This window comes from Clupea harengus, chromosome 18 (assembly GCF_900700415.2).
Source record: "Clupea harengus chromosome 18, Ch_v2.0.2, whole genome shotgun sequence".
In the NCBI taxonomy this organism is placed as follows: Eukaryota; Metazoa; Chordata; class Actinopteri; order Clupeiformes; family Clupeidae; genus Clupea; species Clupea harengus.
This window is the reverse complement of record NC_045169.1, coordinates 73649-92160: the sequence shown is the minus strand read 5'-3', so window position 1 is coordinate 92160 and position 18512 is coordinate 73649. Positions and strand designations below refer to the sequence as shown.

Sequence of the window (18512 nt, the reverse complement as noted above, 5' to 3'; positions counted from 1 at the left end):
CTAGTCCAACTGAAAGAAGCCCACTTGCATCCTTTAGTTTCTTTTAGCTCTCACCAACGAGTAAAAGCCAGTCTGAGCCCAACTCTTTTTTGGTCTCTTGCTCGACTACTCTCTTTTTTTCTATTCTCCGCTTCCTCTGACAACGTCTTCCTCAGTTTCTTCGTCGCCTCTGCCATGATGTCCATATAGAGAATGTTGCGCTAGTTGTTTTGTGAGGTGGTGCCATAAAAGCATTAGGTAGTTTTCGCAAGAGGTGTCGCGCCCTGTCTACCAAAATGACGTGCAATGCCAGCCGTACCAGGCGTCCTGTGGCAGTGGCACAGAGGCCATTCTCCGTATTACAAGCCAGTGTGCTTCCAAACTGATTTTGAAGCTGTTATTTGAAGGCAAACCTGTTACATAATGTTGCTTTAAAAGTCTATATCATCAATTTTCAGTGCCAAATCTCGAAATTATTTTTATAATTTAATTTATAAATTCATTTGTTTGTTTTTTACTTTTAAAGTTTTTGCTTTAATGTGTTGTAAGTCGTTTTGGACAAAACTGTCTGCTAAATTCTGTAACTATAGCTATAACTATAATCAAAAACCTAATGCATACATTTATGTGTGTGGATAATGAAGACAATTCTGAGGAAAACTCAATTGCGGTTCTTACAGACCCTGGTTTGAGCAGCTCTCACTTTTCATCCAGACTCTGGAAACACTTGTTGAAAAGTCTTTATCTGAATGTGTTGAAAAGTGTTTATCTGAATGTGTTGTAAAGTCTTTATCTGAATGTGTTGTAAAGTCTTTATCTGAATGTGTTGAAAAGTCTTTATATGAATGTGTTGAAAAGTCTTTATCTGAATGTGTTGAAAAGTCTTTATCTGAATGTGTTGAAAAGTCTTTATATGAATGTGTTGAAAAGTCTTTATATGAATGTGTTGAAAAGTCTTTATATGAATGTGTTGAAAAGTCTTTATATGAATGTGTTGAAAAGTCTTTATCTGAATGTGTGGTAATCTGTTCTTTTTATGTTTGCATGGATAGATTTCTCTTATGTGTCTATGAGTCCCTTGCTTGAGTCTGAAATATGTATACTGTGTGTGTTTATACAGTATATATATATATATATATAAATGAATGACATGCTGTGTGTGTTTATACAGTATATATATATATATTTATATATCAATGAATGACATGCTGTTTGTGTTTATACAGTATATATATATATATATCAATGAATGACATGCTGTTTGTGTTTATACAGTATATATATATATATCAATGAATGACATGCTGTTTGTGTTTATACAGTATATATATATATATATCAATGAATGACATGCTGTTTGTGTTTATACAGTATATATATATATATCAATGAATGACATGCTGTTTGTGTTTATACAGTATATATATATATATATATATATATATATATATATATCAATGAATGACATGCTGTTTGTGTTTATACAGTATATATATATATATCAATGAATGACATGCTGTGTGTGTTTATACAGTATATGCTGTATATCAATGAATGGCATGCTGTGTGTGTTTATACAGTTTATATATCAATGAATGACATGCTGTTTGTGTTTGTACAGTATATATATATATATATATATATATATATCAATGAATGACATGCTGTTTGTGTTTATATATATCAATGAATGACATGGAATGATTATGGAAACTGAATTGTGTTCAAGATTCTAGAGATTTGGGCAGTTCTCGACGAAGAACCAGAACTGAACGAGACATTCATCGTGACGCTGTTTAACCCAGTGGGTGGAGCCAGGCTCGGGGAGGCGCTGCAGATCTCCATCACAATATTGGAGAACCTGGCCCCGCTCAGTCTCTTCAGAATCTCAGCATCTGACAGTGGGCAAGTGGTTCTCCAATATTCATCATTATCATGCTTTTTTATCATGTGCTTTCCTGTTCTTCCTTATAAGGAATGCATGACATTGACACATACACTCCAATAGCATGAGCTCATAGAAGTCAGTCCTTAATGCAGAAATTATTCAAAATATTACCCTACACCAGGGGTACTCAATAGGCGGACCCCGGTCCGGATCCGGATCCAGACGCAATCAAATGTGGACCGAAACCAAAATCAAAATTTTAATTTATATCATGATCCAAGCGAGTTTTCATTGTTGCGTGATTTCGTGCTATATATTTTTTTCCTATTCGATGTGGTTTCTATCTTCCGTGTCCAATCCAGAGGTCTAATCAGGAGCTGTAATAATAACATCACTATGACAACTCACTCACTCAATGTTGGCCGCGAGCTCTGTGGGTCACGCAGGTTGTGTGTGTCAATGGCAACAACGCGGGCAGATCGATTTGTGAACGGTATCTGTTTATCAGCAAACGAAAATTATGACGTGCTCTAAACCCGACAAAAAACGAAAAGTTGATTCCAAAAATCGCGAATTTAAGAGAGTGGACTGACAAGTAGCCTATGCATTTGTGCTGCCTGTGGGGAGCACAACACCGATGTGTTTAATCTGCAACGAGACGGTTGCCCTTGTCAAAAGTGGTAACGTGAAACGTCACTATGAAACAAAGCATGCACACTTCGAACAAAATTACCCCCAGAACTCTGAGGTAAGGGCCAGAAGAATAAACCAACTGCAATCATCATGCCAAGCAACATGCAGTGTAATAGTTAGATCAGCCACACAACAAGAGCGTCTCAACATACTGTTGTGAGTCTGCCTTATCAACCATGGATATGGTGCAAAACAAATACAGGAGCACACTCACTAATGAACACTTACATCAGTGCCTCCGCCTGGCCCTCACATCTTTAATACCCAAGTTTAACGCACAAAAAGGTGTCACCTTTCACACAAATAAGGCCAGACCACATCACCTTTTGTGCATAGTTCGAACTTTTTTGTTGGATTTTGACCGTCAGTGTTCCGAGTGGACCTTTTGGGTTTCTAATTGAGTACCCCTGCCCTACACTGTGTCTGCTTAGTCTCGTTAGTGGTAGCCTCCTCTTGCTGACCAACAACAACATGTTGTGAGTATATTGTCATTCACTAATGTCCTTCCGTTGTGTAGGCTGACTTCAGTGGAGGTGGAAGAGGGAGATACCCTGTATCTGACGGTTTCGTGTAGCAGCAGTTTGGACGTCACCTTGAGCGTGGAATGGGAGACAATATCAGACTCTGCTGTCGCCATGGGTAAGCAAATTACTGCCGTCTGAAATCTTTTAGAATATTTTCACAAAATGTAGCTGGAGGTTGCAATTGTTTTTAGATGTTTGATTCTGTAGCTTCAATGATGATATCCACTTCTTCTGCTTGAACTGCTTGTGTATTACTTTGGGAATATCCATTGACAAAACCTTCTCTTACATTTTAAGATGACCTTTATAAATATGTAATTAAAATTGCCTCATCAGTCTACTTATACAGTGCTGGTGAAAAATACTAGCTACCTTGCTAGGATATCCAGCATATAGGCTGTGTTAATATTAGGTTATCAAATGTTATGTAAGTCACTAAATACCTAAACTACAACTATATACAACTGTAAATGATGGTTTAATGGTAGTTGCCATTGTCTTGAAATATATGTTACAGGGGGTGAACATGTTCATTTGGCAGAATATCAGCGGCTTAGACATGAGAACACCTCAGGCTGGTGCGTTTTCTCTCACGGAAGTGATGTTCTGGCTCTACATGCAAGCCACAGCCAGAGCCGGGCAACTCTGTATCGCTGGGCAGGGGTCCTTGTGCCTATAGAGGTAATGTGCATAAGACAGCTTTTTATGTCGGTAGTGTTGCTATGGTATTCAGTCTTTTTTTGAATTTTTTTGTTATTCTCTGTGTGACCTTCAGTCATATAAATCACAACTTGCTAGTTAAGGACAAAATGTCATGCATATTGGACACCTTGACACATGACAAAGAAATCATTTTAAAAAACCTCTCAGGAAAATCCTGTATACCATGTGTAATCAGCATCAAAGAAAGCTTTTAACAGTGTTCAATTATCAGGCAGGAAGGGGAAATGTATCTTAAGTTCCCGTCACACCATAACGTTCTGGTCAACGTTCTAAGATGTTAGTGGAAACGTTGGTAATCGTCCATGGTCGCTGGTATAGCACCAGAAGAGCGTTGTGTAAAAGCTGGTGAACGCTGTAATCGTCAGTAATCGGCGGTAATCGGCGGAGAACGCTGGTCCGAAAATAAATGTTTGAACATGCACAAAAGTTCTCATGGAGACCAGCTTTCTTCAACGTTTAATTTAAAATGTTGGAGAACTTTCATGAAACGTTTTATATAACGTTTCACGCGTTTGGCTATAGTAGATATGAAGACTCTTGTGACATGGACAATGTGTTGATGTTTTCTAATAATAAACATTCAGAAACACAAATTCAGTGTAAAATTTAAATCATTTATTTAACGCCCGTAAGAAATAGGTAAGAAATCATCTGTAGCCTAATCTTTCTTTCATCCTTTCTCTCTGCAGTCTGTCAGAATCCAGAGTCCAAGTCAATGTGTGGGATATGCTCTTAATGGTACAACACATGTGGCCATTTCCCATGGAAGTGACGCTCACTCTCCCAGTATCAGCATCTTCAGACTACAATCTAGTTTCAACTTAAGTCTGGTAACTATTGAAATCATGTTTTATCTATTCCTTATGGCAGTAGTTCAACCTGTGCTTCTGCTCAATTTGTTTTGGATTTCTATGGTAAATAATGTCCCCCTCTTTTCCAGGAGCAAACATTGGCTGCTGGGTCTCTTGAAATGGAGTACTTTTCATGGGACTCGCAGGCGTATTTGATCGTATCAAATGAGGTTGGTTTGAAATGGGTGAATGGGTGATTAATGGTGAAATCTTTAAAAAGAATGTGAAAAATTGTAAGTTATTTGTTAGTCACTCAGAAAGAAGTAAATTGGACACGCATTCTGGAATAAACTGGATTATCCTAGTGTTCTCAGTAAGAAGCGCCTGCCCTGTAAGCATTGTTATGTTAGTGCATTGTTAAGATACTGCTTAACTTGTGCGGTTGTTTTTTGCATAATGTGTAAACTTAGAGGAGGCTATGAACTGTGCTGAGACCTGAGAGGCAACAAACTGTATACTGTTTATTTTACCTTATAGATTCTAAGCCTCAATCAACAAACTGTATACTGTTTATTTTACCTTATAGATTCTAAGCCTCAATCAACAAACTGTATACTGTTTATTTTACCTTATAGATTCTAAGCCTCAATCAACAAACTGTATACTGTTTCTTTTACGTTATAGATTCTAAGCCTCAATCAACAAACTGTATACTGTTTCTTTTACGTTATAGATTCTAAGCCTCAATCAACCAATACTGTTTCTTTTACCTTATAGATTCTAAGCCTCAATCATGTTTTCTGTAATTTCTCCAACATCTGTTGTAAAAATCACCTGCATTTATCACTGAGGTACTCAGGAGTGGTTATGTATCAAAACATTGATACAGAGATTCATCTGGTCAATGTCAGTGCAATACTAATATGACCCATACACATAAATCACAGAAAAAGTGAACTGGTTCTTAACTATTAATATTATTAATATTATTGTTTTTGTGTTGCTGTGGGAAACCAATATCTTTTCTGAGCAACCTGTTCTGTGTCACTCAGTTTGGAAGGGTAGCAAATTAATTAATGTAGCGCCATTTAAAACAGACATTGTCTTAAAGCGCTTTACGGAGCCCAAGGGGGTTCTTCTGATCAACACATGTAGAAAAGGGAAATAAGACTCACATTTCATTTGGTTGATGTTGGTATTGCATTGTCATTTTTCATGCTTTACTTCACCACCTCAAGTATAAAAAGAAGGTAAATATTGTTTTGAAGTAGATATTTGTATATCGGTGAAATAAAAAAAAGAACGCGGTCTCCGGGCTTCCATAGAATGGTTCAGGTCTTTTCTATTGAATGGTAAACAGGATTCATATTGACTATACCAATCTTCCCTCCTTAGGTATTCATGCTGACAGCAGGTTCTTTTTGGCTCGACCATCTCCTGGATCTACCTGATGCATCTGGCCTGTCTGTGTTCCTTCACGGCACCACTCTGTACCTTATGGCGTGCTCTAGCACAGCATCTGATAGCTGCTTCCTTTTCCTCTTTGCTGACGGACACTTCCAAGACCCAAGACCTCTAGGCTTTGAAATGACAGCAAAGCAAGTGGAGGTCTTGACTGTAGGGGGAGAGAATATCCTCCTGCTAAGCACTGATGGTAAATTCATAAGTCTCTACCAAGTTGCAATCTGATGGTCTCTCCCTGATTTTCTCTAAATGATAGAAGGATGTTGGATACCAGGCAAAGTAACTTGTATTTGTGCTTAAATTCTTAGCACCGGCTCCTATGTGTGAGGTGTTTGTGTGGGGGCCCAAGCATGACGTCTTCCAGCACACTCAGACAATAGCTCTTCCTGACCTAATCTCACTGCAAGCATTCACAACACCTTCTGGAAGTGGTACGTAGTGGAATTAAATACCCACGGTCTGATGGAGTAGTTCTCCAATTCAATGTAACATCTGATTGCAGTCACAGGCACAAGAGCAATTAATGTATATAATTAATATAATAATATAAATAAATTATATATATATATTTTAAATATAATTAATATAATAATTGTAATTATTTTTATACCACAATGTTATTGTTATTGTTATTAATGTTATTGGTCAACACAGAGCGACCCTGGTGAGTTCCCACTAATAACCATGGTGATTGCAAACGGTTGTCTGCGTTTTCCCTGATTGTGGTTCCTCCCTTGTAAGTCACTTTGGATGAAAATGTCGGCCATCATTGTCGGCCATGAACCATCTCTGCAGCTATAGTGACTTTTCTTTTCTCTTTTCACCTGAAAAATGACAATTATCCCCTCTGCAGTGACAATTACCCCCTCTGCATTGGTTTTTACTGGGATGTTGCACAGAACTGTGAATGGAATCTATTTTTTGTGTTGGTATTGTTTTTTTCCTTCTGAACAACTTCAAAACACTTGAGCTTGGCCATAAGATATGTATCTCAGCCAGCACTGTACCCTCTGCACCATGCTGAAATGTCTTTGATCTTTCACACTCTTGTCTTGTTGTCTGCAGCTCACTTGGCTCTGGCTGCTCCCAGTGGCTCTCAGCTCTACTCCTGGAGACCTGATCTGACACAGTTCGTCAAAACGCTCAGTACATTCCCAGCAGAGCAGTTCTTTTTCCTGCCCGTCTCCTCTCTTAATGCCACCAAGAACCTCATCATCGCCACCAGCCAATCATACTCCGTTATCTATGAAATGATTTCTGTGTCCAACCAATCAGACTTCATACCCAGGTAATATTATTCTTCGTAGACGTATGATGTCTTTTCAATAGTCATGAGGTTTTATACAGAAAAGAGATCAAATCCCAATATAGTGTGTTTGTCAGAGGAATATTTGGCGACACACAGGCACTTAACATTGAATGGCAAAACGTCTGTAATGTATGTAGAATTAAATAACACGTTATTTATCTAGCGGCTTTAGTGCCAAGACTCACGCACATTGCTATAGCTCGACACCTGTGCATAGTCAGTCCATCTAACTGGTTAGCTAGCTACTATTTGAGTAAAGGGACAGCCTTGACACAATGTAAGATGTGTTTAGGTTTTGATAGATTAATAAAAATGAATTGAATTGAATTATTGTACAGATGGCTTTGGTACAGATCACTTTTGGGGGGGGAAAGTACATGAGTGTTTTTCAAAAGCAGCTCCCTGAGGGGATATCAAAAGTTTGTGATGTAATATATTCATGGATGATTGCACATTAAAAGTATTGGTTGTAGAACTGCTTAATGGGTATACGGTGTGCTCATAAGGTTACTATTATAAGGATAAGCAGAGATATGAAGCAGAAAAACAATAGAACAGTTTGATGGGAATGGGAAATCCGTTCCTGCCTAATTTTCCAGCCATTTTAGAAAAATGGAAAGTGAAGGAAAGCTAACTAATCAGAGGTTGTTTTTCCGACTCTCAAGACCATGTCAAAACTTCATGAATTGCACAGTTTAAATGTCATGGTCCTTGACTTGTTTTTACACATTTTTTTTACACATATTTTCTGTGTGTTATCTGAAAAAGTTTTGGAGAGCTGATATTCCACCCTGGTGTCCAGCAGCTGGAAATCTCTGTAAATATCATTGATGATGACTTCCCAGAAGATACGGAACACTTCAACATCAAACTTAAGAACCCAAAGGGAGGGGCAGAGATCGGATTTAGCGGACAAGTGACTGTTGGCATCTTGTCCAATGACGATGCCCATGGGGTCGTTGGTTTCACACAGGTAGTAGATCATGTTAAAGGCGTGTTTTGTCACGGATCCAACTGGGATTCTATGTTGGCCACCTTGGTGGTCGTTCTGTGTTTTGGACATGTGCTTTCGTGTTCGTTGCCCTGCACCTACTCCTTGCCTTCGTTCTGTTTCCCGCCAATTTGGATCCTTACCTGCTTCCCATCCTGAGTGTTTTACCCAGCCTATTTATTTATTTATTTATTTATACCCTGCTCTGTCTGTGCTCCTCCATCTGGTTGCATGTGCTCATTCAGTTGATGTGTCCCTAGTTTGTTTTGACCATGGCTTTGGCAAAGCTTCTGCCTGTTTATGTTCTCCTGTTTGCTTTACCCATCTATGTTTTCTGTGGACCACCTGCTTGCCTTTCTGTGAATTATTTACCTGCCTGCTCTGTGGACCACTTGCCTGCCTGGACTGGGAGTTTTTTTTCCTGCGTTTTTTGGGTTTACCATGCCTGCCTGTTTTTGTTTCTTTCGACTCTTCCCTTTAATACTAAACCTCGCTGGCAGGCTACGTCTGCCTTTTGAGCATTTGGGTCCGTGGCCCCTTCAGTCCTGACATATCTGGTTAATTCACCAGATAAAACCAGAGCATTGGACCATTGGATCAGGTATTACATGTCAATTTTCATGAAACTTGGTGATGGGCTGTAGCATGAGCAACGTGTGGATCCAGGATTATTTTCAACCTTGCAAGAATTTTATTATTTTTGCATTTTTTGACATCTACTGGTCTTGGCAGAGGTCCGTGCTCTCTGAGTGCCCTTCCATGATACTAACCGCTTATTACAGAGCTATAAAGTTGTTCGTCCAGAATTCCATCCATTTAATTCAGGAGCAGTAAGAAGTGGTTCATAAAACAGCATCCATTTAATTCAGGAGCAGTAAGAAGTGGTTCATAAAACAGCATCCATTTAATTCAGGAGCAGTAAGAAGTGGTTCATAAAACAGCATCCATTTAATTCAGGAGCAGTAAGAAGTGGTTCATAAAACAGCATCCATTTAATTCAGGAGCAGTAAGAAGTGGTTCATAAAACAGCATCCATTTAATTCAGGAGCAGTAAGAAGTGGTTCATAAACCAGCATCCATTTAATTCAGGAGCAGTAAGAAGTGGTTCATAAAACAGCATCCATTTAATTCAGGAGCAGTAAGAAGTGGTTCATAAACCAGCATCCATTTAATTCAGGAGCAGTAAGAAGTGGTTCATAAAACAGCATCCATTTCATTCAGGAGCAGTAAGAAGTGGTTCATAAAACAGCATCCATTTAATTCAGGAGCAGTAAGAAGTGGTTCATAAAACAGCATCCATTTCATTCAGGAGCAGTAAGAAGTGGTTCATAAAACAGCATCCATTTAATTCAGGAGCAGTAAGAAGTGGTTCATAAAACAGCATCCATTTAATTCGGGAGCAGTAAGAAGTGGTTCATAAAACAGCATCCATTTAATTCAGGAGCAGTAAGAAGTGGTTCATAAACCAGCATCCATTTAATTCAGGAGCAGTAAGAAGTGGTTCATAAAACAGCATCCATTTCATTCAGGAGCAGTAAGAAGTGGTTCATAAAACAGCATCCATTTCATTCAGGAGCAGTAAGAAGTGGTTCATAAAACAGCATCCATTTAATTCAGGAGCAGTAAGAAGTGGTTCATAAACCAGCATCCATTTAATTCAGGAGCAGTAAGAAGTGGTTCATAAAACAGCATCCATTTCATTCAGGAGCAGTAAGAAGTGGTTCATAAAACAGCATCCATTTCATTCAGGAGCAGTAAGAAGTGGTTCATAAAACAGCATCCATTTCATTCAGGAGCAGTAAGAAGTGGTTCATCAAACAGCATCCATTTAATTCAGGAGCAGTAAGAAGTGGTTCATAAAACAGCATCCATTTAATTCAGGAGCAGTAAGAAGTGGTTCATAAACCAGCATCCATTTAATTCAGGAGCAGTAAGAAGTGGTTCATAAAACAGCATCCATTTAATTCAGGAGCAGTAAGAAGTGGTTCATAAACCAGCATCCATTTAATTCAGGAGCAGTAAGAAGTGGTTCATAAAACAGCATCCATTTAATTCAGGAGTAGTAAGAAGTGGTTCATAAAACAGCATCCATTTAATTCAGGAGTAGTAAGAAGTGGTTCATAAAACAGCATCCATTTAATTCAGGAGTAGTAAGAAGTGGTTCATAAAACAGCATCCATTTAATTCAGGAGTAGTAAGAAGTGGTTCATAAAACAGCATCCATTTAATTCAGGAGTAGTAAGAAGTGGTTCATAAAACAGCATCCATTTAATTCAGGAGTAGTAAGAAGTGGTTCATAAAACAGCAGTCCGCTCCACGTTGCCCATGTCCATGCAGTGCTGCGCTGACATCTCACACCTGTGCTGCTCTTTATGCCGTCAACTAGAATTAAAGCCTTGATTTTGAATCATTATTACTGCATTATGCTCAAACGCTCAAATTCAGGTTGACTCTAAAGACTCATCTAAAAATCATCGTTTGTTTGTGTTAGGACTCTGTGTTCAAAGAGGTGGAGGAGTTGGAGGAGGATACTCACCTAATTCTGAATGTAGAGAGAACTAGAGGAACATTTGGAAGCCTGGTTGTGTACTGGACGGCTAACGGAAGCCTGGAGGACATCTTCCCGACCTCTGGCATGGTAAGCAAGTCCTCCTAGTTTCTCAAAATGTGTGTAATATGGGCAGATGATCTGAGATACAATATCTCCCTTACTTTCTACATGACTTCTGTTTTGTTTATCTCTCTTTCTTTTCTTTTCAGTTGACATTTTCAGAGAACCAAGCTATGGCTGACATTACTCTCACTGTGCTTGCTGACAAAATCCCTGAACCTGCGGAAAAAGTTGTCATCATTCTCACCGCTATCACCACGGAGGGCGTAGCTGATGTGTCCAGAGGCGCGTCTTTGGATCCTCACAGCTCTCTAGCGGAGATCCACATTCTACCCAATGGCTTCTCCTATGGAGTGATTGGCTGGCACTTGGATTCCAAACACATTCTTACACAAGAACCTCTCGGTAAACAGGCTTTCAAAGTACACTTGGAAATGAGTACCTATAGAAATGGTTATCATTTTGTTGAAAACCTGTAGAGCATTGAAATCAAATCATTTTTTTATTTTTCAGTAGCCAGGCATTTTAATAGTGATGCACATAGCATTGATGATACCAGTGGAACATGTGTACTGTTAGCAATGTTGGCAATGAAAAGGCAATCCTAGTTAGTGAGGACTACATGTATCACTCCTTGGACAGGAAAACATCAAATGAATCCACATAAAATGTCACAGCCAAAGTTAAAGATCCCTAGTGGAGAAACACATGAGATTACCCCCTGACATACCCCCTGGAACCTCACATTTTTCAAAAATTATTATTTCAGAAAGAGGTCATAAGCATAGTATCATGTAAGTGAGGAAATACTAGGAACCAACTCATCCTAACTTATGGTTGCCATAACTCACAATGAAATGGACCAAAGCTGACACAAGAAAGTAGTAAGAAAGTCGTGGGCAATTCTCCTATTATGCTTTTGCCTTTGCATTTGGCTTCAGTATTTTTGCTTTGGACTGGACATGGCACTCCTGTCCTAAAGAGGCAAACTCATTGAATCTCTGTATGTTATGGGAGAGACATAACATCACTCTCCCATTCATTTCCATTACAGTTCTTAATTGATGTTTGAAAAAAACTAGTTGTTATTATTATTATTATTATTAGTGGTAGCATATCCTTGGAATGTATTATCTGTATCACTAATGTATGTGTAATAGGAACATCTGTGTAAACCAAATATACTTATTTGTCAAAGTAGATCACTTGGATACACTTTTAGATACATTATTGTTCCCTTTTATCTCTTATAGGGTTAGTGAATATTTAGGGTTGTTGACCTAGATGTATTGCCATTGCAACTTAATGGATGTCTTTTTTTTACATTTTAAGGCTTTAATCATAGTAGATAAATAATAGACTGGCTCCGAGTTCCTGCTTCAAATACTCACCAGCCACAGATACAAACACTCCTTCAAACCCTCAGCCATTTCACCGCTAAACTCCAAAAGAAAAAAGGCAATACCAGCCTCCCCTAAACTTTTTGTATACTGTATAATACTGTATTTCATTGTGCACTGTATTTTCCTTAATTTTGAGTTATCACTGCTGCACAACCGATTGGTAACGCATGCTGTAATGCCTGTAATTATGTTAACATTGTCAATAGCAGTATAAGCGCTGTAAGTTCTTTCTGTTTAATTTCATTGTTCCAGAGGATCCCATAAATGTGACCCTGAGCATCGTGCGTGATCATGGCACAACGGGCGATGTGTTTGTCCACTACAACACCCGTCCTGCCTTCGCCCAGCCTCCAGCCAATCAGGCCAGTGCAAATGAGGATTACGTGCCTAAGACACACAACGTCTTTATGAGGGAAGGTGCCACCAGTGCCTGGGTGACCATCACCATCCTACCGGTACGTTTTTGGGTCATTTATATTCACCACTACGAAATATATGCCTTATTGGCTGACCGAGGCTGTACATGTTTTCCATTGATTTATTGGTTATATCAAACACCAGCACACAGCTAAAGTGGACAGTCAGTCAGTGTGAGTCCAGTCATCCAAATGGATGGATGCCTATGTCGGTTTTTTTAACTAGTAAAAGGGGTAGACAGGGCTGAAGCACACATATCCTCTAATGCAGAGCCATGGATACACGCTGTGTAAACGTCTGTATGAGTTCAAGTTATGTGAACATGAGATGATGTGACTCAGCCCCTGGCGATTAGCAGTCCAGTCAACACTTCTGGATCAGTTGGAGTCGGAGTTAAGTAAGTAGAAGATTAACAGTCCAGTCAACGCTTCTGGATCAGTTGGAGTCGGAGTTAAGTAAGTAGAAGATTAGCAGTCCAGTCAACGCTTCTGGGTCAGTTGGAGTCGGAGTTAAGTAAGTAGAAGATTAACAGTCCAGTCATCGCTTCTGGATCAGTTGGAGTCGGAGTTTAGTAAGTAGAAGAAGACACATGAGGGAGGAGAGACAGAAGGAGAAGAGGTTGAGATTGAGGACACATCATTTTGACATACAGTACACAGCCAAATGAACCTGACCCTGAAGTCAACTATTAGCCCACGTGATGCCTCACCAAGCATGCTCTTCTGCGCCCTGAACAGAAGCTAGAAAACAGACGTTTTCATGCCAATAAGGAGCAGTAGTCCCCTGAGGTTGTCTTAATATCCCAACAAGCATAGAGAATATACTTGTCCTCAACATGGCTGAGTTTCATTGGCCAATATTAAAGGTATTGTAAGTACGTAAATAGTTGCTGTGTGGCTCCCCTGCAGTACCAGTTGTAGTTTTGAACAGAATGCTAGAAGTAGCTGCCATTGTTCTGGGGATGTGCACATGCCTGTCTGCCACAAAGGCTAGCAAACAACTGTTTTTGAATATCCTTGTTGTGCATTTATCACTTGTTTGTTCACTTTTCTTCTGCAAAATAAATCTATACAGGATGAAATTCCAGAGCTGAATGAAACTTTCATTGTGAACATCACAAGAATTGAACTTGTGGGTGGGACTGTGGATGGCGGGCAGCCAACCATTAATATGCCTGGCGTAGAAGTGGCAGAGATCATTATCGAGGAGAATGATGACCCACGAGGAGTCCTGGAGTTTAATGTCACAAAGGTAATTTATGGCCAATTTAGGCTTTTTGAGAGTGAAAATGGCAGGTCATGCATGAGCAATGTTGTGTAAAAAAAGAAATCCTTCAGGAAAATAGTTAAAAATGTTGTCAAATACTCTATTGCAAATAGAATATATCTTAGTTTCTAACAGGAATGAGCAATGAGCCATCAATGAGCAATGAGTCGTACAGCAGTGAGCCATCCGTCTCGCATGAACTAAAGCTTGGGTGTAATGGTGTGTGGGAGCATGGCACTGAACCACTCATATTTGCTGTTAGGATCTTTCTCATGGTTTTAAATGAGCAAAATTAAGTTCTAAAATGAGCTTTAGTTCACGCTGGGCAGGCTCTGCTCTTTGCTGTAGTTCACGCTGGGCAGGCTCTGCTCTTTGCTGTAGTTCACGCTGGGCAGGCTCTGCTCTTTGCTGTAGTTCACGCTGGGCAGGCTCTGCTCTTTGCTCTGCTCTTTGCTTTGCTTGTTGCCAGTTGCCCGTCAATGAAATTAGGGCCCTTAAATAAAAAAGTGAAATCAATAAAAATAAGAGAAATTAAGTATTATGCAACATTTGTGGGTATGATAATACATGTATAATATAATATAATACATGTATTATCATATACATGTATAATATAATATAATACATGTAACATGTACAGTACCAGTCAAAAGTTTGGACACACCTTCTCATTTTTTGAGAAGTTTTTTCTTTACTTTTTGTATTTTCTAGATGGTAGATAACACTTTTTTTGTTTAGTACATCATTCCATATGTGTTCTTTCGTAGTTTAAATGTCTTCAGTATTAATCTACAATGTAGAAAATAATAAAAGTAAAGATAACACTTAAAGGTGTGAATTAAAGGTGTGTCCAAACTTTTGACTGGTACTGTATAACAATATTAAATATCAGATACGACTCTAAATGTTTTCACTGAATATAATCAGCAATTCAAAATAATCATTCGTTTTTATTTTTATCATAAGCATTACATGTTATCACTACATTTATTTTACAAGATTTTATGTATTACACATAGTAGCAGTCTCTGGTATGGTTTAATCGTATTACACATAATAGTATTCTCTGGGATGGTTTAATGTTCATCCAGGATGAGTTATATGTATTACACATAATAGCAGTCTCTGGTATGGTTTAATCTTCATCCAGGATGAGACTGGGAGGATGATGGCTTATGAAGTCCCTCCTCCTGAGAATGTCGTACACCTACCAGTTGTGCGACGGGGTGGGAGGATTGGCACAGTGGTTGCATTCTGGGAAGTTGAACCTGTTTCTGCTGACTCAGAGGATTTCAGTCCTGCTTCAGGGAACATCACCTTTTATGATAACCAGGTAGGAACGAGGCTCTTATCATTTGTCCTATTAGCATTTTTATTTCTCATTTATTTTATTTTATATAATCAATTCTCATTTTCTAATTTTTATTTTCATATGATTTGTGTGTCTTTCTATTTGGGTGTATAGGGTGATGGTATCATCATCATCACCATCACTGATGATGATACTGTTGAGGCGACGGAGACTTTTCGTGTCATTTTGAAGCATGTGTCTGGAGGAGCCAGGCTGGGGAAGGAGTCATCAGTATTAATAAGCATTGGCCCTAATGATTCACCGCTGGGAAGCTTTGGTTTTGAGGCTCTCATGGTAAATGGTCAAGTTTCCAGAGACTCCATTTTGACACTGCATCAGTTTAAATGTAACCATTTGACACTTTCTTCTCAGGTTACGGTGTCTGAGCCCCAGTTTAGAGATGATCCTGCATCTGTGGCGACCCTGACGGTGGTGCGGAGTCCTTTGGGTGAAGGAACTGTTCATCTCACATGGCTGCTGGAAGAGAAAGGATGGGGAGACCTAACTCCTCCAAATGGCACAATCACATTCAATCAGGTCTAAGAGAATGCTGGATACTATTCTCAGAGGGCTGTATGTATAATGATGATATTGAAATTGATATTTCTATTGAAATCACATTTTGTCTAAAGAGGCAATACCTTCAGCTGCACAGGTCACCACCAATCCAGCTGATGTACCTACGGAAAAGAAATCGCAATTTTAGGATGGCAGGATGGCAAAAGCCCATATAGGAAAATATAACATGTTAACATCATTAACACCATTCCTGTCTATTAGTTAATTATAACTGAAAACATCTTCTGTATAGATGGAGTCGAGGAAGATTCTATCACTTCATGCTGTGGCCGACACGGTTCCTGAGGGGGAGGAGAGGTTCTCTGTTCAACTTCTGGCCATCACTGAAGGGGTCATGATTGATCCAACAAGTGGTCAGTGCCTCAGTGTTCTTTTCTTTTGCAGAAGGCATGTCTCTCTCCATTCATAGATTGACGCTTCCTGTGCATGTTGTCCCAGGTGTGGCGTCAGTTATAATCCAGGCTGATCGTGGGGCCTCTGGAAGTGTTGGGATATCAGAATCCTCACAGAATATTCTTATTGGAGAGCCAAAGGGAGAGTACAACGGCACAGCTGTGATCAGGTAAAGCTGGTATTACACTAATTGAAATAACCACTAAGATCCAGGCTTGACTAGGGTTGGGTACCGAGAACCGGTTCCAATATGGCAAAGGTTCCAATACAACTGGTACCTACCCGGACCGAAATGCAACGCAGATTTCTGTGCCTGAGCCGATTGAAATAAATAACAGCAACAAATCATGAACAAAACGTACGTAAAATGTTGTCTTATAAAAATGAATCATTTCAGGCTGCAACATGAAACACGGAGGCTGGTTCCAAAACAGTAGAAAACTAGCGATAGCTAACGTGCAGTTACGTTAGTGGCGTAGATATGTTTGAGTACGATCTGTATGAATTATTTTTTCTTGGTCACAGGATGCTAGGCAGTTTTCGAGGGGCACATTATAAACTGCCCCATCTCCCAATGTAAACTTTGGCCTGTGTCACTCACGCTCATTGGTTTTTCCATTGCAACAGTCTTATGACAGCGCAGAGCAGCCAGCATTTCACAGAGCAAGCACAAACAGAGCTAGCCATCAATTTAACAGAGAAAATGCTGAAAGGTACAGTAAACGGTCAAAAGTGTGGCTGTATTTCGCACAAAAAGATTCAAATAACGCGACGTGCGGTAAATGCAACAAAACAATTGCGTGTAAAGGGGGGAGTGAAGGCAAGCATAAAAAGCAGATCAGCAACCGCAGACTGAAGACTAAACGGAGATGCCAGCAAAACTAAACCTAGTCTCCTTAAGGGGCAGTACAAGTTCACGTACTCAAATAACAAGATTAAGTATAAACAAGATAGAAAAGATATGTATAAAACAAATCAGAAAATGGTGAAATTTCATGAAATAAATGCAAACAAAATAATACATTTTTGACTCCGAAGGCAAATATGCTCATATTTCTGCAAAAGAATTGCTGAAAAAAAGTATCTGTTCAGGCACCATTTAGGCACCGGTATCGTTTTAAAAGTATCTTTTTAGCACCGGTATCGGAAAAAACCCAAACGATACCCATCCCTAGTCTTGACCTCAATTACATTGCATCATTGCATCATTGCATCATTGCATACATTACAAGTGTTTCATATTACAGCAGGTTGGTGAGAGGGGCTTTTTCATGCTTATTCCTGTCTCTTCGCTACCTCTGCAATGATGTCCATACTGAGAATACCGAGCTAGCTTCTTCTGATAGCTAGCTGAAGGGTCTGCCCTAATGTAGTTGGCGTGTGGTGCTGCAAAGCATTACTCAGTTCTCACAAGAGGGTCTTGTGCACGGTCCACCAATGTTACATAGTACATCAAAATGATTTTGAAGCTGTTATTTTAAGGTCAAATTGTTACATAATGTTGCTTTAAAGCATATTGTCAAAGTGCTTGAGGTTTACTAGAATGTGCATATCAGGGTTATTATAGTTGACATTTGCATCTGTTTTTATTTAGTCTTACAGTTTGATTTTTAGTTTCAATTTAGTTTTAGTTTTTCAGGTATTATGAGGAGAGCTTTGATTTATAAGAGCTGAAAAGGGTAGGATGAAAGAATGCATGACCTCAAATATTATTCATTTCATTACATTTGAATGAATCTAGGTCCTTTTAATTAGGCCAAAGTAGTTTAGCAACTACAGTGCAAATCAAGGGAGAAAATGAAAACACAGCTGATTTGACCTGCAATTGTACTTAGTTTTAGTTCGTGTTGCATTCCTCATTGTAGTTTTTATTTAGTTTTTCTAACTATAACTTCACTAACTTTAACTTCACTTCACTTGTTTTAGTCTTAGTTTTCGCTAACTTTAATAACCCGTCAGTCTGTTGTGTTATTTATTTTTACTAATTGACCATAAGCCACTATTTGAGTGCCTTAACTCAAATGGCCAAACACTGTTGAATGTTTACATTTTTGTAAATAAATGAAACTGTACTGAAAACATACCAAACTGTGACCCCAAAACTGTGTTACATACTGAAGCGGGAATACT

The 18512-nt window shown here is 39.0% G+C and overlaps 1 protein-coding gene across 1 annotated transcript in view; it reads left to right on the top strand.

The window, feature by feature from the left end:
* adgrv1 (adhesion G protein-coupled receptor V1) overlaps window positions 1-18512 on the top strand; it is a 130363-nt gene that overhangs the window by 65013 nt on the left and 46838 nt on the right. The window contains exons 43-59 of the mRNA XM_031585443.1: window positions 1709-1884; window positions 3078-3216; window positions 4497-4637; window positions 4748-4828; window positions 5994-6252; window positions 6371-6493; window positions 7128-7350; window positions 8140-8344; window positions 10854-11000; window positions 11123-11378; window positions 12629-12831; window positions 13868-14044; window positions 15210-15392; window positions 15525-15704; window positions 15783-15947; window positions 16222-16342; window positions 16428-16551. Coding sequence (XP_031441303.1) covers window positions 1709-1884; window positions 3078-3216; window positions 4497-4637; window positions 4748-4828; window positions 5994-6252; window positions 6371-6493; window positions 7128-7350; window positions 8140-8344; window positions 10854-11000; window positions 11123-11378; window positions 12629-12831; window positions 13868-14044; window positions 15210-15392; window positions 15525-15704; window positions 15783-15947; window positions 16222-16342; window positions 16428-16551 — 2903 coding nt within the window. The remainder of the gene's footprint in view (window positions 1-1708; window positions 1885-3077; window positions 3217-4496; window positions 4638-4747; window positions 4829-5993; window positions 6253-6370; window positions 6494-7127; window positions 7351-8139; window positions 8345-10853; window positions 11001-11122; window positions 11379-12628; window positions 12832-13867; window positions 14045-15209; window positions 15393-15524; window positions 15705-15782; window positions 15948-16221; window positions 16343-16427; window positions 16552-18512) is intronic.